Consider the following 24516-nt stretch of genomic DNA (forward strand, 5'->3'; position numbering starts at 1 on the left):
TGTGCAAAGCTAAGGTTAAATGAAAGGGATTTCAGCATGCACTCAAGAAATTCTTTGGCGGTCCAGCAGGACATGCAAACTGGTGCTTCTATAAATAAATAAGTTCTTAAGAGGTCGGTAAATTCAAAAAGGTCCATCGTCCTCTTTTGGTGCGACAGGCCTCGAAGCAGCGACAGAGTCTTGATTTTTCACTCTGGCCTTTGGGGACGACGTCGGCGGCAGCGACAGTCTTCTTTTCACCGACAGCAGCCTGAGGACCTCGCTCACCTGAGACTCAAGCACCGACAGGCGGCCGCTCAGGATCTGAATGTCGGCCTTCAGCTCCAGCTTGGCGTCGTGCAGGGTGGCGTGAAGCAGCGCTTGTTCGGGGGCCGGCTGAGGGAAAGAGTGTTTGAGGGAGTCGACCCCGAGGCTGAGCCCGAACGGGTTCTTCTCAATCGGGCTCTTTTCCATCGGGCTCCTTTCGAAGGAGCTTCTTGAATCTCCGGCTCGGTCGATGCGGAGATCGCTCTTTGTGATGCCGCTGTCGCAGGAGTCTGTTTTGTGCAGGGCGCTCGTTTCTTCCCCTGCTTCTCCGGCGCTGTTTCCACCTGTCTCTCCACCCTCCTCCAAATCCTGGTTCTTGTTGGCCGTCGCCAACCGCTCTGAGGATCCTTTAGGCCACTCCTCCTCCTTCTGTGGCTGCTTCTCCTGCTCCACAGCAGGAGGCGCTGGTGCAGCTGAAGTGGCATTTCGAAATTTTGCCCATCCTCGCCCACCTCTGCTGCTGGTTACACCACCTGCAGCTCCCTCTCCACCTGCACCACCTCTCTGCACAGGGCAGGACAGCTGAATCCCTGCACACGGCCTAGATTTAGGCTCCTTAGCTTCCTGTGTGCAGCTTTGCTCCGACTTCTCTAATGCTGGAGGAGGTGCAGCCAGGCCTCCTCCGGCGCAGGGTGCATTGTTCTGCACGGCAGAGCTGTACTCCTGCTGCTGAGAGGACACCGTTTTTGAGTTTGAGTCGACCTGCACACAGTTGTGATCACAGTAAGCGTTGGACTCCCCGGGTGTAGCGTCTCTCTGCTGTCTGAACCTCTGGAACAGCTTGCGGACCGGGTGGTCGTCAGGAATGGAGAGGGTCACCTCGGACCTCTGGCGCTCCTGCTCCCTCTTCACATCTGCAATCTTTCTGAAGATGATCTGCAAAGAGGGAGAGCACGTGCATGATGAGGGATATACACACAGAGGCCACATTTACATTACAGTCCTGCTGCAGAATGTACATATATAATGCAGCTTTATATCAAGGATTACCATCTCGACCTGCTATGTGTGCTGAAATATTAAAGACTTGAAAGCAGCAATGCACAGGGGAGACGGTTAATGGAGCAATAATGGAGCGATGTCGAGCCCATGAGTGTTTCTGAAACAAAGGAAAAGTTTAAACCACTTCTCAACGTCTCTTTTTCTTTTCCCAGTGTTAATGTTGATGAACTGACCTCTGTGTAACAGTGTAAGACAAAATAATCTATTACTGTAAGGTCTATGAGCGCCCATGAGCAGAAATGTCCATCCCCACCAGCTCTGGGGCGCTTTTATTATGAAAAATATAACCAGCTGCACTGTCCCCCAAAATACACTGTAACCAAAAAGCAAAATGTTGCCATACAAACACAAGTAACACAAGCGGTGACTAAATATAACTGTTCTGGTGCAGTTTAGATGCAGGGTAGCTGAACACGAAACATTAAAGAGGGCAGAGAGTGAATTTTAAACCTATGCGGACACAAACAGTTTCTAAAGCTGCTCAAATAAATAAAACATGGCTTTATTTTTTCATTGAATACATTTTACAGTAAAAGCCATAAATCTTTTAACATGCAGCCATAATTTGACTGCAACTGTTTGGATTTGAAGCAGCTTCACTGACGCTGTTTGACCTCTAATAAAGGAGCCTAAACAATAAGATGACTTAAAACCTTATAGAATCATTATAAACCCATTGCATGTTACTCTAACAGAATGTTATATGTATGTACGGCTTTTCTGGAAAATACATTATAATAAGTAAATGTGTGTCTATATAATTCCTTCATAAAAGTGCATAATTTAAGTGGTAAGATGTGGAAGTATTTCGAGCTAAACAAACCACATGTGCCAGACTGACTTTAAAGGGAGTGTTCATTATTAATAATGTTTGTAATGTTGATCCCAGAGGATGCGCGGGGATATATGAGCATCTTACAATCGAGACTGGAACGATTCATCTTAGTGCCACAGTGGGATTAAATGTACAGCCTGGAGAAGCTCCTTCTATTATTTATTAGAGGCTGAGGTTGAAATGATGAACTTGTGTTATGTTTCATCATGCTGAATGTGAACGCCCGTGTGCAGAATGATATAACTACTGAATACGGAAGTGCACATTTAAATTAGTAATAAGTAAGGACTGAATAGCTTCATTTGGCTCTGGGTGGCAAGGGCCCCACCTAAAATCTGCTACCCCGGGTGCCACCCAATGATCTTAAAATATGATTGGCTGTCTGCCCTGTCAGTGGTGGGGCTTACTTGCAACAGGCTGCTCGTAGCTTCTAAGGCATTTCAATGACATTTTCTTTTGTTGGTACTTTTTACTCTGACTTGGAGATACATCTTCTTTTTGAGACCTTAAAAAAATCAAGCATGGAAGATTTATATGTTGGCACTTTGTCGTGTTCTTTCTTAAACTTATAAAACCTATTCACAGGAATATGACGACTGTATTCTACCTCTATGTTAGTAGTAAAAGTATAAATAAATAGTACAGACAGAAATTGTAAATAAATGCAATTAGGTCGTGTGTGTGCGTGTACTACTTAATGTCACCCCTGCATAATTCAGTGCCCCAGTTAGGACCAAAAAGTTTGGACACGCCCCCTGGCTGCACCCTACAACAAGTACTCTAATTTACATCTAACATGCAGGGGCACATTGGTCGTCCAGGGGTCCCTTTACTGTCTACTCTCTAACAAAGGTATACAGTAAATGCATAAACAAATATTTTAGAAACAATCAATATTCTTTTATCGCAGCTATATTTTTCATGAAGAGTCATTTTTACCCGTTTCCGTAGGTTGCAGGTGAGGATGAGGTTGCGGGAGAACGTGTTGGCAAATGCCGTGTAAAACTCCAGCACCCTCATCAGAGCGTCCCTCCTGATGACGTGCAGGTCGCAGTAAGTCAAAGCTCGCACATTTGCACAGGACCGAGCCATCGTGCTCTCCTTCCAGAACACGTCTCCGAACACGTCACCTTTACCTGCATGGAGACGGAAACATCATCACTTTGTTTATAACAGACTTTGACAAAGCATTGATGTACTGTATTTCATAATACCGTACCTAGTATTGCGATGACCTCATCGTCCTGGATGACCTCGAGCGAGCCGGACACCACGAAGCAGAGAGTGTCGACGCTCTCTCCGATGTGGAAGATGAGGTCTCCGGGGGCACAGTGCGTGGTCTGAAACTCCACCGCCAGAGAGCGCAGGCAGCCGTCGCTGGCCAGACGGAACGCCGGGTGGTCGTTGAACACCTGCCTGTTGAGGTGGACGCAGATGTCTGCACGCATGTCTTTGGGACAGATGGAGAGGACCTGAGAGAGATGGTGAGATATCACTGCAGTTCATCATGTAATCTGCTGTAATGTTGCCTGTAGCTCAGCTAAAGTATAACCAACACTTTATTATACTGAACAATCTGACATTGGTTTTCAGAGCTGCAGGAGCTCAAGATGCAAAAAGACCTGCTTCCACGTATCTCCAACAAATTAGTACCTTGTGACAAGTCTATGACAGTACATTAAATCATAATAATACCTTATCTGTGTCGATGCCCTTAGACATGGCCCAGGTGGAGACGATGAAGTCCATGACCCTCTCACTCAGACCTTTGGGAACCTGATAAAGCTTCAGGAAATCGCGCACGTTGTTGAGCATCTCGTGGTAGCGGTTTGTGTTGGTGTACATCTGCTGGAAGATGGTGGTGACGTTTCCAAAGATGGTCGCGTACAGCAGCGCTAAAACAAAAGATGGAGAGCGAAGTCAGGAACCCGGGTAACGACAAAGCTGCATCACAAACACACTGAGCTGTAGTGAGGGTGTTTTATTTTGGTAAATCATTTGGGATCATTAGGATTTTTTTTCTCAAGAAGGTGTGAAATGTTTTCTGGTAAACGAAAAAGATACTCATCGGATTTGAATTTAAAACAGTATTTGGGTACTTCTCCTCTAATGTGGGGTTAATTATTGAATAAATTAATGGATTATATGCATGTTTTAAAAACGTTTAAGGGGGTAGCATAGCCTTAAAATGTTCCTTAAAATCACATTTACTTTAAACAAGTTGTCCTACCATTTAGCTTTTATCTTTAAAGGACCATTATTTTGAAGTTTTGGTGCAAATTAACCATTAACCAAATTAAATTAACCATTTCACCTTGAACGCAAGATATGTATGTATTATATCATATATAATTTAAAGGACTGAAACAAAAGTATTTTAAGGGATTATAGGAATGTTGAGTCCATACAGTGTAAAACCTTCTTACAATAATTTTTTTTTCCATATAGTCAACCCCTCAATTTGTAACTGGAAAGGTAAATGATCAATTTAAAAGGTAATTTAAAAGGTAATTTAAACAACATGAAAACATGTAAGATGTCAGATTTAACACCTATATTAAGAAGGTATAGGGCCCCTTTAAAAGGTGTAGTTTAAGGTGCCCACTTGATAACCCTGGTGATGTGCTGCTTCTCACTTCCCATCTAACTACAAGTCTGAGTTGTGGGGGCTGTTAAAAGCCATGTGGTAGGTAGATAGTATCCCCTATCTTCCTTGCTCTCTCTTCTCTCCTCTCTTCCCTCATGAAAATGAGGGAGTAGGGGGATGTACAGCGTACTGCCCAATCCGGCGGGGGTGAGTGCCTGGCTCTGCCTCCCCCTTCTTCTTTCTAACACACCTCTTTCTCCAAACTCTTCTCTCCATCCTTTTCTCTCTATTTTTCTCTTTTGTGATTAATGCGTTGTTGTAGTATCGGCGTTGTCAATACCTGGAGCTCGCATGACGGAGCCGGGGTCTGTTGAAGTTGGCTGCTTGGGTTTGCAGTGACCAGTATCTTGTAGTAAGTATCGTGTGTTTTATTCAAATTAAGGAAGGGTATTTCCTTGTTTAGGGAACAATTTCTTTCTTTTTTTTACTCCTTAAAATCCCCCTCAAACTGTGCATTGCTTCTGTAAAAAGCCCTTATATATTACAATTCATTAACCTTTAATTTTCCCCTCAGAGTCAAGTACATTTACAGTAGTTACACCATAATCAATAGATTGAAGAATTACATTTTAAAAATGAATGATGTTAGTTTTATTTTGAAAGGGAAAAAAACAATTAATGAAAAAGTTCATGTGATTTAAGCCGGATAAGACGAGCACAAAGTCACCTTAACTTTGACACAAGTGTTACAATTTACAAAAAGTGTAAACAGTTTGTTTGCGAGTAGACAACAATCCTATGACCCCGAAAGGTCAACAATGCTATTTAACACAGTCAAACAATGAGTGGTGGATTGAGCCTTCATAATGTAATTCATAATGCAAATATTCCTCTGTAAGGGTGGTGTGCTGCAGCGCTGCAGTGACCTCAAAGAGTCAGTCAGCATCTCTTATCGGGAGCTTTTACCCACTCAAGAGGAAGGAGTCGTCTCCAGTGGATGCAGCAGGATCTCAGAGGTTAGGATACATAACTAACACGATGGCTCATTGTCCTTTTACTACAGTCCAGCCTGCAGGCAAACTCTCCCTTTTCTCCCATTCCCCTCGCATAATTACACTCCTGTATCTGTAGCAGGAGATTTAAGGGCCGTAATCGAGGCGGACACTTCAGTGTGACTGAGTGATCTTCGTGATGGAAACACCACCAGAGTACTGGGTGTTTACTTTAGAAAGTACAGACCTTGAAGCGAGGCTGTCACTTTGGGTTTCCCTCACTGTTTTCACTGCATCACTTTACATGCTGTTTTAGAGGAGTGGGACAAAGGTCAGCGCACGAGGGCGAATCGTGACGAACTGTAAGAAAAGACTGAGAGTGGAGGCAGTGACACTAAAGGTGAAGCTATTACTGTAACTGCAGCATGTGACAAGAACAAGAGAGACACCTGCGTAAAAATAGATGCTGCTATTTTTATAAACACATCAGAGTTTGAATGAGGTTGGCTGGACCTTTTTTAGAGCACTTTTCAAGTTGACTTTTGTGAATGAACATTGTTAGCTTGGTGAGATTTAATGTTCATCACTTCTTATATTTCTAATAGTTTTGATGTACACTTAAAAATATGACATTGAAAGACAAATTGAGACTGTTTATAATCCTGTACTGTTATAAAACATGAGAGCACAAGACTCTACATAATTAGTTCTTTATTAATCACATTAAGTGTCTATTTATTGATAATTAAAACCTTAGAATATTTATGATGTAAAAATATACTGGATTAATAAAATGAAAACAAAAATATATATAAGTTTAAGACAAGAGTAAGTTGTCCCTTTTATTTTGCAAAAAGGAGCAATATTAAAAAAGTCATATATTTTTTATTCCATGAGTATTTGAATTTTAAATTGCAGTATGACTGTACTGACACAAAAACAATGCTTTGCTAATAGAGGGTACTGATGACCAGCCTTTAGAAGGACCCTCACAGAGGCTGCAGAGGCCGCAGAACATGTCACTTTTTATTATGGACAAAGCTGAGTCCTAAACACTGCACTGTGGCTCAAGTGGCTAAGCTGCAGCTAAATTTGAGTTACACTGAGTCAGGAGAGCCTGTGAATTACTGAGTCCTGGGGGGTGTGAAGATATATTTATACCTTCTTTCAATTATTAAAAATAGAAGTTGATCATTTAAATGTGCAGAATTTAGCAAGTCTCTCTGGATTACTCCAAAATACACACTGCTTATTTGAGTTGCAGTAAAAGGTAAAGTTTTTTTGCCAGATTACTCTGCATATCTTATGTTTTAACAGCACCTTACAGTTTATTAGTGCTTTAGGAATTCATGCATACATTCTAGTGGTTTATATATGAAGCACGACACGTTATCAGCACTGATCTCTGCTACACCACACATTAACCTGTAAGACCCACCGACTGTCTGTCCAGCCATGTGTTGATCCTACTGGTCTCAATTTAAATTTACATCTGTGCAGATTCTCTGAACCTGAACAACATCTCCACCATATGTTTCTTTACTGGCCGCTGGAAGAGAGCCAGCAGGGCGGTGGAGCACATTAGCGTGTCTAGCATCACATGCAAGTGAACGCATCCAGATTGTTGCGGCTTCTGTAAGGTCGGCTTGTTATGAATGCATGAATGAAAAGAAACTGCATCAATATATATGTATTGTTAGAGTGATAGAGAGAAGGAAAAATGGTAACGATGTACAGCTGTTGTTCTGCAGAGACTCAGATTAGCATTCGTGCTAACTACTGCTTATTAACATCCTGTATATATACTGATGTTACTTAACATGCTCTGTGCCTATCAAATAAACAAACAAATACATACATAAATGTGTAAATAATAAATGACATGTTATTGCTCATATGTCACTGGAAGATAACACTTCCAGCTGCTGACATAAACTGCTGGCCTTGAAGAAACGCTCTTATTGGAAGCAGTTGCTGTTACGCTAACCACTTTGTGGTTGCTAGCAAGCTAGGCTAGAACTAGCTAAATTTAAGCCCTGCTTGACATGGCCTATACACATTTGAATTGCAAAATGGCAACAATGCAATAAACAATAATGTTTAGCTTGAATATTTTTTGTAGATAATATTTGAAGTCGCTACAGTTTTAAATTTCAAAGATCCATCTGGTTCTAGCATTAGCATAATGCTGATAGCAGCTAAAATAGACCAAACCATAGACTGTATACAAGAAATGGATGCAGCCACTGTGTCCATGGACTGTTGTTATGAAGTTCAACATTTTGGCCGTGGCCATCTTGATTTTTTGGAGCCAGATGTGACCATGTTTTTGGGTGGGAGGGTGGAAACGCATTGCTACCTCTCTATCCCGGTTGACAGACCGCCTTGGTTGCAACTTGTCAATCACAGGTAGCCAAGCCTTAAAGTGTATCCTGCTTTATTGTCACTTATACTCTAGATGGGAACAAATAATATCAAAATGAACATAATTCAATATTAGCTTAAAACTAACAGTTAAGACCATAAAGTCTTCAGGAAAATGTTTAGTGACATAATAAATCAAATGAAAAATAAAGTAATTTTCTCATACGTTTCCTTACAAACTGACTCATTTTCTTTTATACAGTCTTTGGCCTGGTGTCGGTGGGAAGTAGAATCTGTTGGTGGAGCCTGACATTAATTAATTGGCATATACCAGTTAAAAGTTTGTATGTCAAGGGAGTGTGAACAATCATAACTTATGAAATATTTTCCATTTTATTCTCTGAATATTCAGCACATACTGCTTTCATGCTGTGAAGCCACAGACAAAAACAGTGGAGCTGCTGTTCTTTTGTCCTCTACTCAGATTTGGACTGTCAAGGTTGTCCACTGAAGAAGAAAAACAGCGGTCACTTTGATTTAAGCTGTTTTTGAAAATCTTCACTTGAATTGGACCTGACAAATTGTCAACTGGGAATTGAGTAAATCTAGACTTTTTTGTATCTGTGCGAGAAACAGGACAGTTGTAGGCCTTGTGTTTACTGGAAGCTGTTTAAATGTGCAGAAAGAGCTGGTGCGTATCTGTATTACACGTCTATGTGACTTTATTGACTGTGTCTCCATTTACTGCTCCATTAAGCACCACTCAGAACAAGAATAGTAATGACAGAATGATACTATTTGTTATGTAATATCAGATCTATGAGACTTTTGTTTTCCTGTTTCTGATTTAGAAAAGATTATTATTGCATTTATAGGAAAGCAGCAGCTGATTTAAAATGTGAAAATGTATTTTCAAATGCATTAAGATATTTTATAAAACATTTATATGAATATAAAAAGGTTATACTGTGTTTTAAGATGTACTTACAGCCGACCATCATCATCGCCACGGAGAAAATCTTCTCTCCATCTGTTGCCGGAGCGATGTTTCCAAACCCGATGGTGGTGAGGCTGGTCATGGTGAAGTACAGAGAAGAAATGTACAGCGTGTCCTTGTTGGGACCTCCTTCCCACTGTCCCGTCCCGCTGGCGTTGTAGCGATACGGAGTCCCGATGCTCAGGGCCAGCTGGTAGAGCCAGCTGTCCGTCTTTATGGTGTTGGTGGTCTCGTCGATGACCTCGTAGTCCCCGATGCTGTACCAGATGCAGGCCAGCCAGTGGGCCACCAGGCCGAAGACGCACACCAGCAGCACCAAGACGGCCGCGCCGTACTCCAGGTAGTGGTCCAGCTTCCGGGCCACTCGGCCCAGGCGGAGCAGGCGGATCACCTTCAGGGAGCTGAACAGGCTGCTGATACCCTGGAGACAGATAGAGGATGTAAGTCAGACGTAACACACTGGAGAAGTGAAGTGAGGGGTTGAAAATTGACCTGCTTATATTTTGATTTATTTATTTTGGTTTCAGACCGTTGCCGGAACAAAACAGGCACTTTGAATATGTCAGCTCAAGTTTTCTGAGTTTTTAAGGACCCAATGAGTATTAACTATTAAAAAACAACAACTGACTAATTGATGATGAAAATAATCACATTTTGTTGCTACTACTGCTTCTACTGAGTGCATTCATTGTTCAGGAGGATTTCCTCATTTTTCCACTCTTACAATTACATTAAAACACTGATTCCAATTCGTCTGTGGGTTCCTAATAGCTAATGAACAAGGTTCATTTATATTTTAAAGCTCCGTACAATAGTTAGAGCAGTAACTGGAAGTTGAAAATCTTGTTAGTCTAATAGAAACTTGTGACAAAAGCAGAACCTTATAGTAAATCTTACAGCAATCACAGCTTATTTGAACCTGCAGTCATTTTTGGGCCACTTGAGGAAGGCACAACAAGCTCTAACCACAGTATTGACACATTAGGGCTTACTGCACCAGAAATGGTTGTGAGCAAACAACTACCTATTTATTCATTAACCAGATATGGAGCAACATTAGCATCATGTGGAGTTGAGTTTGTGGTCAAAAATGATGATCTCTCCTTTAGCTCTGTTTTTAATAATAATCTTTAAACACAACTAGCTAGGGCTCAGTAAGGTGATTGTTTTTTGTGACTCCTTAAATTATATATATTAATTTTGACCAATTTTTAATATAAAAAATATTGATTATAGCTTTAAAAGATGGATTTCTTACAGGTAGTACAGAGTCTTCTGTCCGTGTGGTATTCCTGTGAAAATGTGAAGACTCGCGGATGTGACTTGCTGGAGTCGCAGATGTGATGATATCCTACATAGAAACAGTCAGTTAGATATGTTTTGATATTTATATGTAGTGTTATGCCTGTCATTTCAGTGATAAATCACATTAAACATGTCAAAAATCATCATCAATATAAATAAATTCACCCACCTCATCCACGTTTTCAAAGGCGTTGATGATGTCGTAGGGCAGACAGGACAGCAGGTCGATGACAAACCACGTCTTCAGGTAGTTCATCCGTATCAGCCTCGCGTCTGAAATCACCTCCCCAGAAGGACCCACGAAGGTGGTGTGGAAGTTCAGCACGATGTCGATCAGGAAGATGACGTCCACCACGCTGTCCAGCACCAGCCAGGCCAGATTGTTCTGCCGGGTCTTAAAGGAGACGTTGTAGGGAACCATGATGGCCGTGTAGAAGGTGAGGATGAGGATGACCCAGTCCCACGTGGTCTTAAAGGTGCAGTAGTGGAGGATGATGTGTGGGGGGGTTTTGGGGGCTTCCTGTTTGTACTGAGGGAGGATGTCTGATCCCAGCTGGAGGGCCTTTGAATGAGAGTGAACATTTACTTTCATGAGTACAGAATCACATGAACATCAAATTACAGAAATGCAAAGTTTACTGTCTCATTGATGTGTGTATTTTAGGGTACATTTTTCATACATTTTTTGATTGAAAAAGATTATAATTCTTTTTACACACTCTATATTGTGTACCTTGAAACTTGAAACATGGATAAATACAATTTGAAAACAAACTCTCCTTTTAGACCCGGAGGCTGCTCACCTCAGCCAGTCTGGAGGGCTTGTGAGTGACCTCGGTCTGGCTCAGCGGAGCTAGCTGCTGCTGCACCAGGTTGCGATTGTTGGTCAGTGCTCGGGTCAGTCTGGCAAACTTTGTCCATCCTGCTAACAGACAAAAATATAGAAAGATAACACAATGGTGATTGAGCCTATGGCCCACTGATGAAAGCCTTTGCATTCGCAGTATATAGTATTATTATGGACTGGGTGTCTGTGGCAACATTTGCGGAAAAGATCACGAGCGGCGCCCAGATTGTGCCGCGTTTTTCATCACACTCGGCAAGTGTTGTGAGTAAACAATAATCTACAGATACAACTTCAACAAGACTAGGTCATAACCTAGGTCAATTTGTGCTTTTGTGAGCAGTGTGTTGCAAGGACTGTCCTTATGAGGCCGTTGACAACGTGTTTGAAAGCAGGTGTGTGCTGCAGACGTAGGTGAGGACAGCGGACGAGCAGTGGAGGAGAAGCCCCGCCTACTCCCTGAACAAAGTATCCAGAGCCGTATAGACAGAGAGTCGCGTCAGTGGAGGTCCAATATGCTCAGTGATCCGCCATTGTGATGTCGCAACTCTCTCTCTCTCTACGGCTCTAAAAGTACCTCAGTCAGTCAGTTACTCAGTCAGTTACATACAGACCTGTGTGTAGGGCTGAGCCAAAAATAAGTGAAACTAATTTGACGCTCAGATTAAGGCAAACAGTCTAAAAAGGAAAGCGAGGAAAATCGTGAGTTACAATCCTAACAGCTGGAGCCAACCTTAGATGTCTGGATATCTGGGACGTATGCGCCCACAATTGCCTGTTATTGCCATAAGGAGCCGCTAAATAGAACGAAACTGAGAACTTCAAGATTAAATCTTAACATTTTGGAAGTAATTTTTAACAATTTATACAAATGTGCATGAAGGCATCATTCAGGGAGGTTTTTTCACAGCCTTTCTCTGCAAAAAAAGAGTTACACATCCTGTAGAAATGAATTTGTGTAATAAAAAAGTGAATGCTGAATAAGTTTTGGTGCAATATGTCACCCAAATAGATTCCGCAGTACGCGCTTTGATACATATGCTTCTTTCTATAACCAGCAATATGATGCAATATCCCAAAGGCAATGACAGAGTGCACATAGCACATATTGAGTAGGATGTTTAAGTCTTTCTTTTGTGTTCAAAAAGTCTTCTGCTCTCGTTCTCCCTCTGTGTATAAGCAGTATTTTTTATCCTCCCCGTGTGGCCTGAGTTTCCTTTGTTTCTGCCTGATGTATATAAAAGCCTGTGTGGCTCCCAGAATCCCCTGGGGCATGGCACCGCTCAGACCCACAGAGACCAGTGTTCGCTGACCCGCACGCACAACACCTGGACTGTTGTATGTCACAAACCAGGAACAGTCACAGCCACTCATGTGTGCTGAGACTTTTGGCTGCCCTCTCTGGTCCTTTTTGGTCAAATTGAGCTAAAAATAGTCAGACCATAACAAAGCGTTCATTTGCCACTTGTCATTCAATCTGGATTTGATAGTTAGGTGGAATAAGAAATGACTTTAAAGCAGCTTGTCTGGATACAAGAACATGACCGGTCTCACCTCTTGTTGACTCATCTTCAATGGGCTGTTTGAAAAGTGTGATGTCCCTGAAGGTGCAGAGGAAAAGCACCACCTTGTCATTTTCATTTCTGATCGGCGCGACCTGCATGTAAAGCCATATCGGTGTTCCTGTAACAATTCAAATGAGAGAGGGACAATGGATTACACGTTGTTATTTAAATTACCGTGATCACGATGATTCCCATTAAAACATAGGACTCGGTAGTGATACTCACTGCTCTTTGTATAGAGCAGCACCTCATAGAAGTTGGACTCATAGTTATCAAAGGTCCGTCTGATGTTGTCGATTGAGTTCTTATCAGTCAGGTCGCCATACATGAAACTGAGAGATGATAGAGAAAGTCATTGTTAGCAGGTAAAAAGGCAGACTATTAACAAAGATAAAACTGAAGTTGACTGAATATTTTTCCAAACGTATTTAATGAAATTATCTTTTTTTTTCCTGAGATATGTTTCTTAAATCTGGCTCATTCACATTCTCTTTCTGTTCAGCAATGAGCTCACTTCCTGTCAAATATAACTAACAGGAAGTGTGTCTTTTTATTCTATCTTCATGTTTTGTTTTGTTATTTAATTTGACTTTATATAAAACATTTAAAAATCACTAAATGAAAATGTGTTTATAAAATAATAATAATAATTACAGTGTAGTATTCACCTAAGGAGGCTTTTGGTCATAATCTTTCTTCAAGCATCAACATGAAATAAGTTTCCTCTGCATCATTACATCATGTATTTTAAACTCCATCCACTGTATCCTCACACTCAGGCCATCACACAACTATAACCGTCTTACTTGCAGGTGCTGCTCCGGTGCATGACTTCAGCTCTGTGGAATCCAGACAGCTTACAGAACCCATCGTTGCTGTAAACCACCGGCCACTGCACGATCTGAGCATTTCCCAACAGAAAACTTGTTTCTGCAACAAAACATCAACGTACACAGCAGTCAGACACAAATATAGTCCCTGCAAAAACACACCTACACGACTGCTGCACCTGTCGACTAAGCTATTTAGGGGAACCTTACCCTCATCGTAGGTGGAGTTATGAAACCACAACCTCAAAGATACTGCACTGATGTTAGCTTTGCTGCCACTGATCCATTCTTGGAAACTAAGTATTTAAACATGATATGGTGTTGTTTTAATGTATTTATTTCCTCCTATAAATTCTGTAATGAATTTGAAAAAACCTGAAGAGTTCGTTCCAATTATTGAATCCACTTTAAAGCAAACTCTTGTTCTTTTAATAACCATATATATAATGGACAAAACATCATTAATATTTCAAGCAGCTGTAAACAGAGCTAATCAGACGAGTCGCTGGGCAGAAATTGTTGTAGATAAAATGTTTCTGTTCCAGTCTTAATGTAAATGAAATATTGATAAAGAGCTGCAAAGTTCTCCGGCTTCACAGCAGTTTGGAAGGAAGCTTTGTAATGAACTTAAAGCTCGAGTGTCAGATGAGTTTATGTTGAAACGAATGAGTCCACTCTGCAGGCGTTTGTTGTGTTTCAGAGTCAGAAAATAATGACTGAATGTCACATGATGGTCACAGACGAAATTTGTTTAAATGAGGTGAGCAATAAAGCAGTTAAAGCATTTTGTATTTTTTTTCTTTTACATTTTGTCTGACATCATGCACTTGATCTGTACTTGAAAACCTCCTATCTCACAAACACTCACTTGCATGGGCTAAAAACTGCCTGCCATGCAAACTGTCCATGCAAATATATGGTTTTAATGGCAGAGGTATCTTTCTAAATAATCAACAACAACAAAGATGAACAAATATTACTACATAAAGTAGGCATGCTACTAGAGATACAATACCATAAAGTGCATTGGTTTCTTTTCATTTGTTCTCATATTTACTGTCTCTCTGATTATATTCACATGAGTATTGACATTTCAGACATTTAATAAGTGAAAGTCAGTCTACAATGCCACTAGAAAGGCATCATGCAGCATATCAGGAGCAGTTTTTGGTTTTAATTATTTCTGACTCTGATCAGCATAACTGCAACACTGATGTGTTGTATTGTCTATGATTTGTATTAATTAATTTCTTTTGTCAGGCATATACAAGTGTCCAGCCAACACATATTCAAAATAATTTGCCAAATTAAAAAGTTATTTTACTTGAACATATTCTTGTTTTTTGTTTTTTATCATTCATTCAACGTGTATTTAGGAATATCATAAGAAAAGCTGATTTCAGTTTATTACATGAATTTAGACATGCGATTTGACATATGTTGCATTGTTAGGTAGCCTCGTTAAAAAATACAATAGGTTTACTTTAGCATCCCGTGCAGCCTGTGCTTTATGGTATCGTGATTGACAAGCCAAATCAAAAGCCATTAGTTCTTGTTTCCCTGTCAGAGTAAAACTCACCGCTGGAGCGCCGGACGATATTCTCCAGGAAAGTGTTTTGCGGAGCCACCAGTCCTCTCTTGCCCCCATGCATGATGAGGGTTCAGGACGGAGACTTAAAGCTCGTGTCGTGCTGATGTTACTAAGTACCTCTCTCAGTTAGGCTGCCTGCCGACCCGAGCTTGGATCACGAGAGTCAAGTCAGACAGATTTAAAGAGATACTTCCGGCTGACGCTATAAAAGTAAAGGTCTCGTTGCCGAATGTGACATTTTCAGTACAAATTGAACACAAATTAATTATTCATCAAAGGTAAATGGTTATTATTATTATTATTATTATTATTATTGTTGTTATTTCTATTATTATTATTATCATCCACGGACTGTCGTTTTCGCAAAACATGTACTGCCACATTGATCGATTCAAGAGATACTGAGGTTAAAACATGTAGCCTATCGGACAACTTACATGGAGTTTTGTGCGCTTTCATCATTTTTCAGATTTACTTTGTACTAATTTGATTGAAAAAAAGAGATTGACAGCAGCTTTTATCGTATCAAAAAACTGTGAGTTTTATTTTGAAGGATATCTTACTGATTTTCCGGTGTTTTCTTGGTGGTATTGTTTACGATTCTCACACCTGTTTTTATAGACTGTCACGAAATTCTATCACAATGTTTTATGGGCTCAATGCTTTTGTTTGCTTTTTGGATGTACACTGTATTTATTTGCATTTACTATTTATATGATAAAAATATAATTGTGTTGTTCCTTTTCACTATCCATAACTCACTTTAATGTATAATGTCCCATGTGGAAAGTGAAAAATGAAATTTGAAAATCTTTGTTAATATGTTGGGAGATAAATGTGAGTCAGTATATCTTCAGTCTGTATTATTTGGAATTTCTAATCATCATTTGCAAATTCGTGCTGTCACATGCATAAAGGGAAAATAAAGGAAATGTAATGTATATTCTAAGGGAAGGAAGAACATAACTCAAGTACCATAAAAATGTAAAGGTATTAATAATTAACTTGAATATTTCTGTAAGGCTACTTTAATCTACTTAATAGTTTACTATTCCACAACATTTCAGATATTACACTTTTTATATAATTTTTGTGGCTTCTATGGGTACTTTGTGGAGAAGAATTCAACATATAAAACATTTTATCAGTTTATACAATATAATGTATTGTTATAGATTAAACTACCCAAAAGTAGCCTATGTAAATTGGTAAAAAAAAAAAAAAGAGCTCCACCCTAACGAAGAACAGCATTCTTACAAACCCTATAATATAAAATTAAAATTAAAAATAGGAACTGAAAATGATTTTAAAAATCAAAAAATATGGGGAATATTATGAATAACCCTAATGAGCAGACTTTTATTATCCTAATATTTTGCTTATATATATATGCATAACTTTTACCTGTAATTAGGTATTTTACACTTAAGTATTATTATTCAGAAAATGTACCAGAATTCTTTAAACACCTCTTCTCAACTACGCTACCTGTAAATTTAAATACTTTTAAGGGAAAATGTTATTTTTAATGTATGTAATTAAATACAATTCCAGCAGAGGTAGCACTTTAACATTTGAGACTTTGAGCGGCTTACATTACGTTAGACGAAGAAGAAAACGAACCAGTGAAGAAGAAGAAGCGCGATGAAAACAGGAATAGCGGCCTGACGCAGTTAGTCGGTGGTTATATGTATTAGGATATACCTTAAAGTAATGGTTAACTGTAACGGACTTTGGATGCTGCCTTCCAAAACCTCCACGCCGGTGTACAAGGTCTGTGTTTTGAATACGGACACCAGGTAGTAGTCACCGCTCCGTGCCATTAGATCAAATCACTGTTGTTTTATTCCGTTGGAAGAAATGCAACGGCCGCCGCGCGACGCTTCTCTCTGAGCTCGAGGAACATGAACTCCATTTTTAGGACCGAAAAGTGTTGCGTGTTTTAACGGTTTAACGGTTATTTTAAGTCATGGCGAACGACTTTGCAAAGACTTTTATACAGGTGTGTAAAAACCTCCAAGACCCCTGCCATGTAGCGAGGTTTCAACAATTATGCGGCGTTAAAGGGACATTTCCGGAAAAAAAGATCAAGTCAGAGAGTGGACAGCCGGAGCCGGACTGTCCCGGTTTAAGGAAGAGGGTCCAAAGCTCGGACGTTAATATTGGGAATGGGGCAGCCGGGGACGCGACCTCAGCTCAGGTTAACGGGATGCAGGGTGACAATGCCGCCAGGCCTGATGGTGCATCAGCGGCGGCTCATGTCGACTCAGACACCGCTAGAGCGAAACCTCTCCGGAGAAACTCCCTGACCGGAGATGTGGGTCAAGAGTTCCTGATCCATAACAAGTTTCTATTCTACCTGTTCACGTTTGGGACTGAGCTGGGCAACGAGATGTTCTTCATCGTCTTCTTCCCCTTCCTCTTCTGGAACATCGACGCCCTGGTCAGCCGGAGGCTCATCGTGGTCTGGGCCTGGAACCTGTTCGTGGGACAATCCACCAAGGACATGGTCCGCTGGTCCAGACCGGCCTCCCCTCCAGTGGTGAAGGTGGAGGTCTTCTACAACTCCGAGTACAGCATGCCGTCCACACACGCTATGACAGGGACAGCCATACCCTTCTGTCTCTTCATGCTGACATATGGACGCTGGGAGGTGAGCACACATTCAAACACAGTGTCAAAAATACAAGTGAGCACAACGTTTGCAGACTTAAGATGTGAACTGAATGTAGAAATGTACAAGTTGAGAGCAGAAGCAGACATGAGGTTTGATAGCCAACAGGGCAAAGGGGTCAAGGGGAGAATTCCAGCTGACCTAAGGGGTTCTCAAAAGCAACACTGTGCACAAAGGCTGGGAGGAACAAGGGGGCCCCCTACAGTGTTAATCCAGCTCTGAGCCAAAACACAGCGTGGTACTAGAAATGTATTATTACAGTCAGATTACTTGGTGCAACCTAATATACTGTATATAAATCACAATGCAACAGCAGTGTTTTCCTCCTATTTCATGTCACATTAGATGTCAGTGTTCTTGTCTTTATCCATGGGATATTAACATGTTAACCCAAATGAAAGGTGATCAGGCACATCTTGGCCCCAAACAGCCAGTTTTACTATATGTTTTTGATCAGGTTAAGATCTTAATAAAGAAGACCAGACCTAATAACCCGACATAATAACAAATAAAAAGTTCACCCTCGATGTCCAGTCCTATATGACGCCCTACAGCCCAGTCTGAGTAATAAGAGCATGACTACATTTAAGTTATTGTTGTTGCTTGCAGCTATTGTGCTCCATAAATCACAAATTCCCCTGTTAAAGCAGACAGGGTGTGTCAGAGAAGTACAGGTGAGCAGTGAAGAGGTAGCTTTGTTTTTGGTTAAATAAAGACTTGTTGATGTACTTTGTCTGAGAGAGGGAAGGTAAGAGAAGTATTTATGTCTCAGTAAACATTATGAAGCAACAAAGTATGACTCTGGGATTAAAGAACACATGGAGAGTTACTGAATTATTTGAGAGATGAGAGAGTAATGAGTGGTGTAATATCAGTCAGGTCCATGGACGTGTCAGGTCACAGAGCTCACAGCAATGAAATGTGTTCACCTACTGATAGGGCTGTGACAGTTTGGATTTTCCACCACCATGGTTGTGCAAAGAGATAAAACAATGTAGAGCAGCAGTAGATCTACTTTTTTCTTTCACAAATTCAAACGCAAATATCAAAAGTCAAGGATATGATCATTTCTTTAATGTTGTACAAGTAATGAGCAAAAGGGACTTAATATGTAAATGACAAAATATTGATACGTGGCAAATAGTGAGTGGAGGGGACAGAGACAACTAGGCCAAAGGAGCCCAAAGGAAGAAGGAAATTTTCTATCACATCTTAAGACAGAAAAAAGGAAGTTACATTCAGAGACCGAGTGCATATTTCTTTAGTTGCAGACATTTATAACTTTTATGTCTTCAGAAGCTGTAGTCTCAACCAAAATGCATTAATTAAGGGATTAAAAAAAGAATACTGTATAACCCTGACCCAGATGTCACACATCACAAGAGTCAACAGCCTCTATGCTGTTTATAAAAGTCACGCATTAATAGCACACAATGCATTCCTGCCCTTTGTCAGACCCCGTGTACGTCCTGTATTTCAAGGTTCCTTTGTAATCTCTTAGTTCAATCAGCTACAGCCCGCATCTTGTGCACACTGTATGTTTCATGCAAAGAAATACATTCTCTTATTACTTCAAAAAATGTCTTTGTCCATACATGCAAGCTAAGTGTAAGCAAAGTTTTCTTAAATAAATATAAATTGTTTTTATACACTGATACAGGGGGTTTGTACAGAACATGTGCAGTTTCTGAACTTCCTGAACTCCTCTGGTGTTATCAAGTTCACATATTTCAAAGGACCTGGAGTATTTCAGAGAAAGAGATTACAAAAGAAAAGATAAGATGCAGATTACCAACAGCTTCCAGGGCAGTAGGAACATTATAAATGTTGGGTAGATAGTGTATTAAGGCTTATGCTAATTGGTTGTGCGTGTCCTGCCTCGAGGAATGGTTATAATGGCCAATTTGTGGGTCAACAATGAAATATCTCAAACACTTTTTCATGGGTCACCAAATCCAAATCACTCTTGTGTCTCCCCTGACTTTCCCTCTAGCTCCACCATGATGTTGACCTCTGTGGTTTTGTGAAATATTTGAACTATAGAATGGATGAACTGTCATCACTTTAGTGTTCCTATGCTAGCATGCTAAAATGCCAAACTAAGATGGTGAACATAGTCAACATTACACCTGTTAAACCATTTTAACATTGTCACTGTCATCATATTAGCATGCTGATTAGCGTTTTAACTCAAAGCAACATTGTGTAGTTGTACAGCCTGCTAGCATGGTTGTACATTCCTGTTTTCACACAGTGACCTAAAGCAAGAAATGAATTTGTTCCTGCTAGTATGGACAGTGCTGCTGTAAGCTTCTTGTTCTTGTTCCAGACTGAATATTCTGCTTGTAATCAATGGGTTACCCACTAGCCCACCGAAGAAGGTCTTTGTTTTAGAAAACTATGATAAGGATTATTGTATTTGTTGACCTTTCTAATATCTATATCATATTTAACACTACATCTTTCTGTCTTTACGCCCTCTTCCTATTGTAGTACCCCTTCCTCTTTGGCTTATCTGTGGCTCTTAGCTGGAGCGTCCTGGTCTGTGTCAGCAGAGTCTATATGGGGATGCATTCTATTCTGGTAAGTATATGAAATGAAATATGTGAAATACACAATACCTCAGTAAACGTATGCAGCTCCACCTGGACACATTGTTCCTATGGTCTGGGATGAATAGAACACCATGGCCAATTAATGTGCAAATCCCACATGGCCAGTTTTGAATGTTTATAACTTACACTGGAGCTTCTAATTTATGATTCACGGAAAGTTCTCTGTAATCAGAGCCAATAAACAAATCAAAGCCAGTACATTACGTTATATTAGATAGAGATTGGTAGCCAGGCAACTGATGATAGCAGATATTATTGAGTGTTCTGCATACTACAAAAGTGACACATCTTTTCCAATCAGCTGCTTATCTGATTTTACAGGAGGTATTAAGAATCTTAGGAGACTATAGCTCGAATTTGATTTCTTGGTATAATATCTTGCTGCCCACAAGAGGCAACAATGTTTAATTGATTTAATGGTGTAGAATAAGAGACTAACAAAGCCTGGGCTTTGCTTATTTCCTACTTCCAGAAAGTAGTTTAAAAAAGAAATCATTTAAAACTTAAGTCAAGTATGTCATAATGAATGAATTATAAAAAAATATTTTTCTGGCTTTTGAAACTAGCAAGCAAGAGTGTAAACAAGAGTATAACATTATGAAAATTGGCTTTCATAGTGTTTAAAATAACTTGTGTCCCTGTGTTGCAGGAGGTAATTACTGGCTTCCTCTACACCCTTCTTATTCTAGCCTTCTTCCAGCCACTTTTGGAAAAGATCGACAGCTTCTACATGACAGACCGCTATGCTCCACTGGTGATCATCTTGTCACATGTGAGCCTGGGACTTGTGGCTTTCTCTCTGGATTCCTGGAGCACCTCTCGGGGCGATACAGCTCAGGCTCTGGGCACTGGGGCAGGAGCTGCTTTGGCCACCCACGTGAACTATCAGCTGGGGCTGCTGCTGGATCATCCTCTGTCCTCACTTCCTCTAACTTTCCCACCACTCAGCATAAGCATGGTGGCTCTCTCCCTGCTGCGCTTCTTCATCGGAGTCGCTGTCATCCTCGTGACAAGAATGGTCATGAAAGCAGTGACTATTCCCTTCTTATGCCGACTGTTCGGGCTGCCTTCAGATGATGTGAGACAGGCGAGGCAGCACATGAAAGTAGAGTTGCCGTACCGTTACATTGTCTACAGTGTTGTTGGTTTCAGTTGTGTCAGTGTGGTGCCTCTCCTCTTTAGGATCTTAAACCTTGCCTGAGCGTTGTGTGCAAACTGTCATTTACTGCTGACGTGGTCACCTACATGATGAAGGCAAACAGCATTTACAGAAACATGCTGCTTGTGTTGAACCAAGATTAAGGGAGGAATTCACTAAGAATGAATTGCGGCTGCTGATAGCTCCATAAATTGGCATCATTTGCATCCTCTATCTGCTCCGTCTCAAGGTCCGATTCACAAAGCAAACTGCACTAATGATATTCAAGCGCAGACACGTCCATAAAGTTTCACAGAACCGTGCAGTTTGCTCTTGTTTTGTGTGTGATTGTGAAGCGGAGCTGTCTGCACCTTCACTCTCTGCTCCATGGTGCTGCGCTCCACACAAAAGGTGGAATTATCGTCATGATCACTGGAAATTTGTGTAACAGCTCTTATAAAAGGTGCACCGCAGTTACTACCAGGACTCTGCAGTCGGTAATATTGTCACTCTAACTGCGCAGTGCTGTTAGCGCTGTCGTTTGTGTATTAGGTGCTAGGCCAAATTTCCCCCGAATGTTTGCATAATGACTCATTTAAATACACGCAAATGGCACCAGAGACGCTGTTTGCTCTGCAGCACACTTTGGGCTGCATTCAACCCTCTGCATGTGCTTAGATAATGAGGCGGAGTCTTTTTGTGTCATTTGCACAGGTTTTGTGGGTGCAAAAGCTGCGTAATCCTTTAGTGAATTCCCTCCTAAGTCTATGTTTCTGCACATAATATGATTTAAAGGATAAATATGGTGATATTCTATAGTTTTTAATGTTGTCAGTATTCCTCAGTGCCATAGAGCTCCGTCATTGTCCAAAAAAAAAGGAACAATGAGCCACACTGTTGCACTAGGCGATGTGTTCATTCATTATGATGAGCATGGGCAATGCAGTTTCTTTCTGAGTTGATCCCACATATATTATATCATAAAATACATCGCGTGTATTAATCCGCGGCTGAAAATAGTCCCCAAAACACACAGTATTTATTTCTGTTTCAGTGTTAAATGTTGAAGATAATTAAAGAATAATTTAGCCTTTTTAGATGAAGTATTTATTTTGGGCCCATTTTTTAAAAACGTTGAAGTCTTCATTAGAAGCCAGTGGGTTTCAGGGCCAGAGCCAAAGACTAAGTGAAGTCATAAAGTATTGAGAGACGGATTAAAGTAGTTTTTTGTCATTTCTTGTGATTTGTTGACGATAACAACAAATTAGAACATCACCAGCCTTATCCTTTAAGATCCACCTGTGGTCGACACTTTTAAGTGTCAACTGGAACCTTAGAAATATGAGATCTATCAGATGTACTGTAATGATGCTTGCATTCATTAATGAGGAATATATTGCATTTCATTTGATCGAAACATATAATAATGTCGAGGAGAATTCAGTGCTCCAAGAATAAACCAAACCATGATAGGTAATGTGTGAAACTACGCCACTTCTCAGTTGTTGCTGTGCTTCATTCACATCAGCCTGAAAGCATTAAAATACTGTAAGTATTTAAGCTCGCAGGTGTCAGGGTAGTTAAACGGACTATATTTAAATCTCCAAGACTTTCTTTCTCTCTCTGTAAGAGGACCTGTGGTTACATTACAGCTATTGACATTACCATAATCAGAATATCATCACTTTTTGTTCATGTTCGCGCTTGTTTCAGAAACATTTGTATTTTTGGTCCAAATGTAAGTTAAGTTCTCTTTGAATAATCATTTGAATGCATAAAATTAAAGTAACATATATTTTTGATGAAGTATTTTGCAATCTTAATCTAGCTGAGAAAAATCTAAACCTATATCATGCATACCTGATTTCTAAGACTTATGTTAAGGAGACATTCCTGCTGCCCTACAGTGTATAACAACACTTATCTAAGTGTCTTAACTGTTTGTGATTTGCTGTTGAATGGTTTGTTCCTATACCCATGTCAGAATACTAATGACTAAGCATTTATACTCATATCATCATCCAGTAATCAATGAATATGTACAGATCTATTATTACCATCCATTCTCCCATCTTTTTCTGTCATGCAAGGACTGTATGTTATTGAAAACAATACTCAAACAAGGAAAATAAAATATTCCAGAAACAAAAATCAAATCATGCATTTTATTGTCTAGGTGTAATGTGAATATACTATGTGTATACATACATGTGAATACTGTGAATATGGATCGCATCTAATCTGCTGTCAGTTTGCAGGTATGAGATTTTCTGTAGGCGGGAAAACGACCTTCGACCTGCCGGCAAGAAATCAATATTTAGAAATAAATGAAATAGATACTAGATTTGAAATAAGACCAATGAAGATGAGTACAGGAAAAAGTGAGTTACCTACATTTAAATGATGAAGTAAAGCAAAATTCCATTATCAATGCATTTTTTTAAATAGGTCAAATTCCATGTTAATAGTCAGTGAAGACATCATGGGGTCATGTGGGGTTCATGCTTAACCTTTGAGCTACTGAGATAACGTTTTAGGTCTTTATCTGGTTTTGTAACCCACACGTACATCCAGCCTAATCATGGGTCTTGACCGTGCTGTCCTCATAAATTGAACTTTGGTTGATTGGCATCTGAATCTTAGGAATTCACAGAGGTCAGCACAAGGCGTGATTCTCCTTGAGCAATCTTTGCTGTCATGCATTATTAGCTCATGAAAGATTTTAACTGTTTATGTCAGTATTTCAAGTAATATTTCCATACAACATTTTTTTCCCCCATACAATTTTATTGAAGTTTTTATACATAATTACATTAATAATAACAGAGACTGTGAAATCCCTACCCTCCACTCCCACCCAAAACAATCCTT

General features: G+C 40.2%; 2 protein-coding genes across 2 annotated transcripts; one reads left to right on the forward strand and one right to left on the reverse strand.

The window, feature by feature from the left end:
* Positions 1–123: 123 nt before the first annotated feature.
* On the reverse strand, positions 124–15279 carry LOC138585040 (voltage-gated delayed rectifier potassium channel KCNH5-like). Its single transcript, XM_069657261.1, has 12 exons — positions 15207–15279; positions 13604–13727; positions 13023–13129; positions 12787–12915; positions 11192–11310; positions 10558–10950; positions 10342–10434; positions 9075–9504; positions 3839–4038; positions 3363–3615; positions 3083–3279; positions 124–1182 (listed from the first exon to the last, which is right to left on the reverse strand). Exons 1-12 carry the CDS (start codon positions 15277–15279, stop codon positions 124–126), a joined length of 3177 nt encoding a protein of 1058 aa, XP_069513362.1.
* Positions 15280–16873: 1594 nt separating this feature from the next.
* On the forward strand, positions 16874–23786 carry LOC138610880 (sphingosine-1-phosphate phosphatase 1-like). Its single transcript, XM_069683748.1, has 3 exons — positions 16874–17871; positions 20386–20475; positions 21157–23786. The coding sequence occupies exons 1-3, from the start codon at positions 17188–17190 to the stop codon at positions 21706–21708; spliced, it is 1326 nt and encodes a 441-aa protein (XP_069539849.1). The 5' UTR covers positions 16874–17187; the 3' UTR covers positions 21709–23786.
* Positions 23787–24516: the final 730 nt, after the last annotated feature.

Source organism: Semicossyphus pulcher, unplaced genomic scaffold (genome assembly GCF_022749685.1).
Source record: "Semicossyphus pulcher isolate SPU_LCO1_2020_fin unplaced genomic scaffold, fSemPul1.0.p SCAF_11, whole genome shotgun sequence".
Lineage (NCBI taxonomy): Eukaryota > Metazoa > Chordata > Actinopteri > Labriformes > Labridae > Semicossyphus > Semicossyphus pulcher.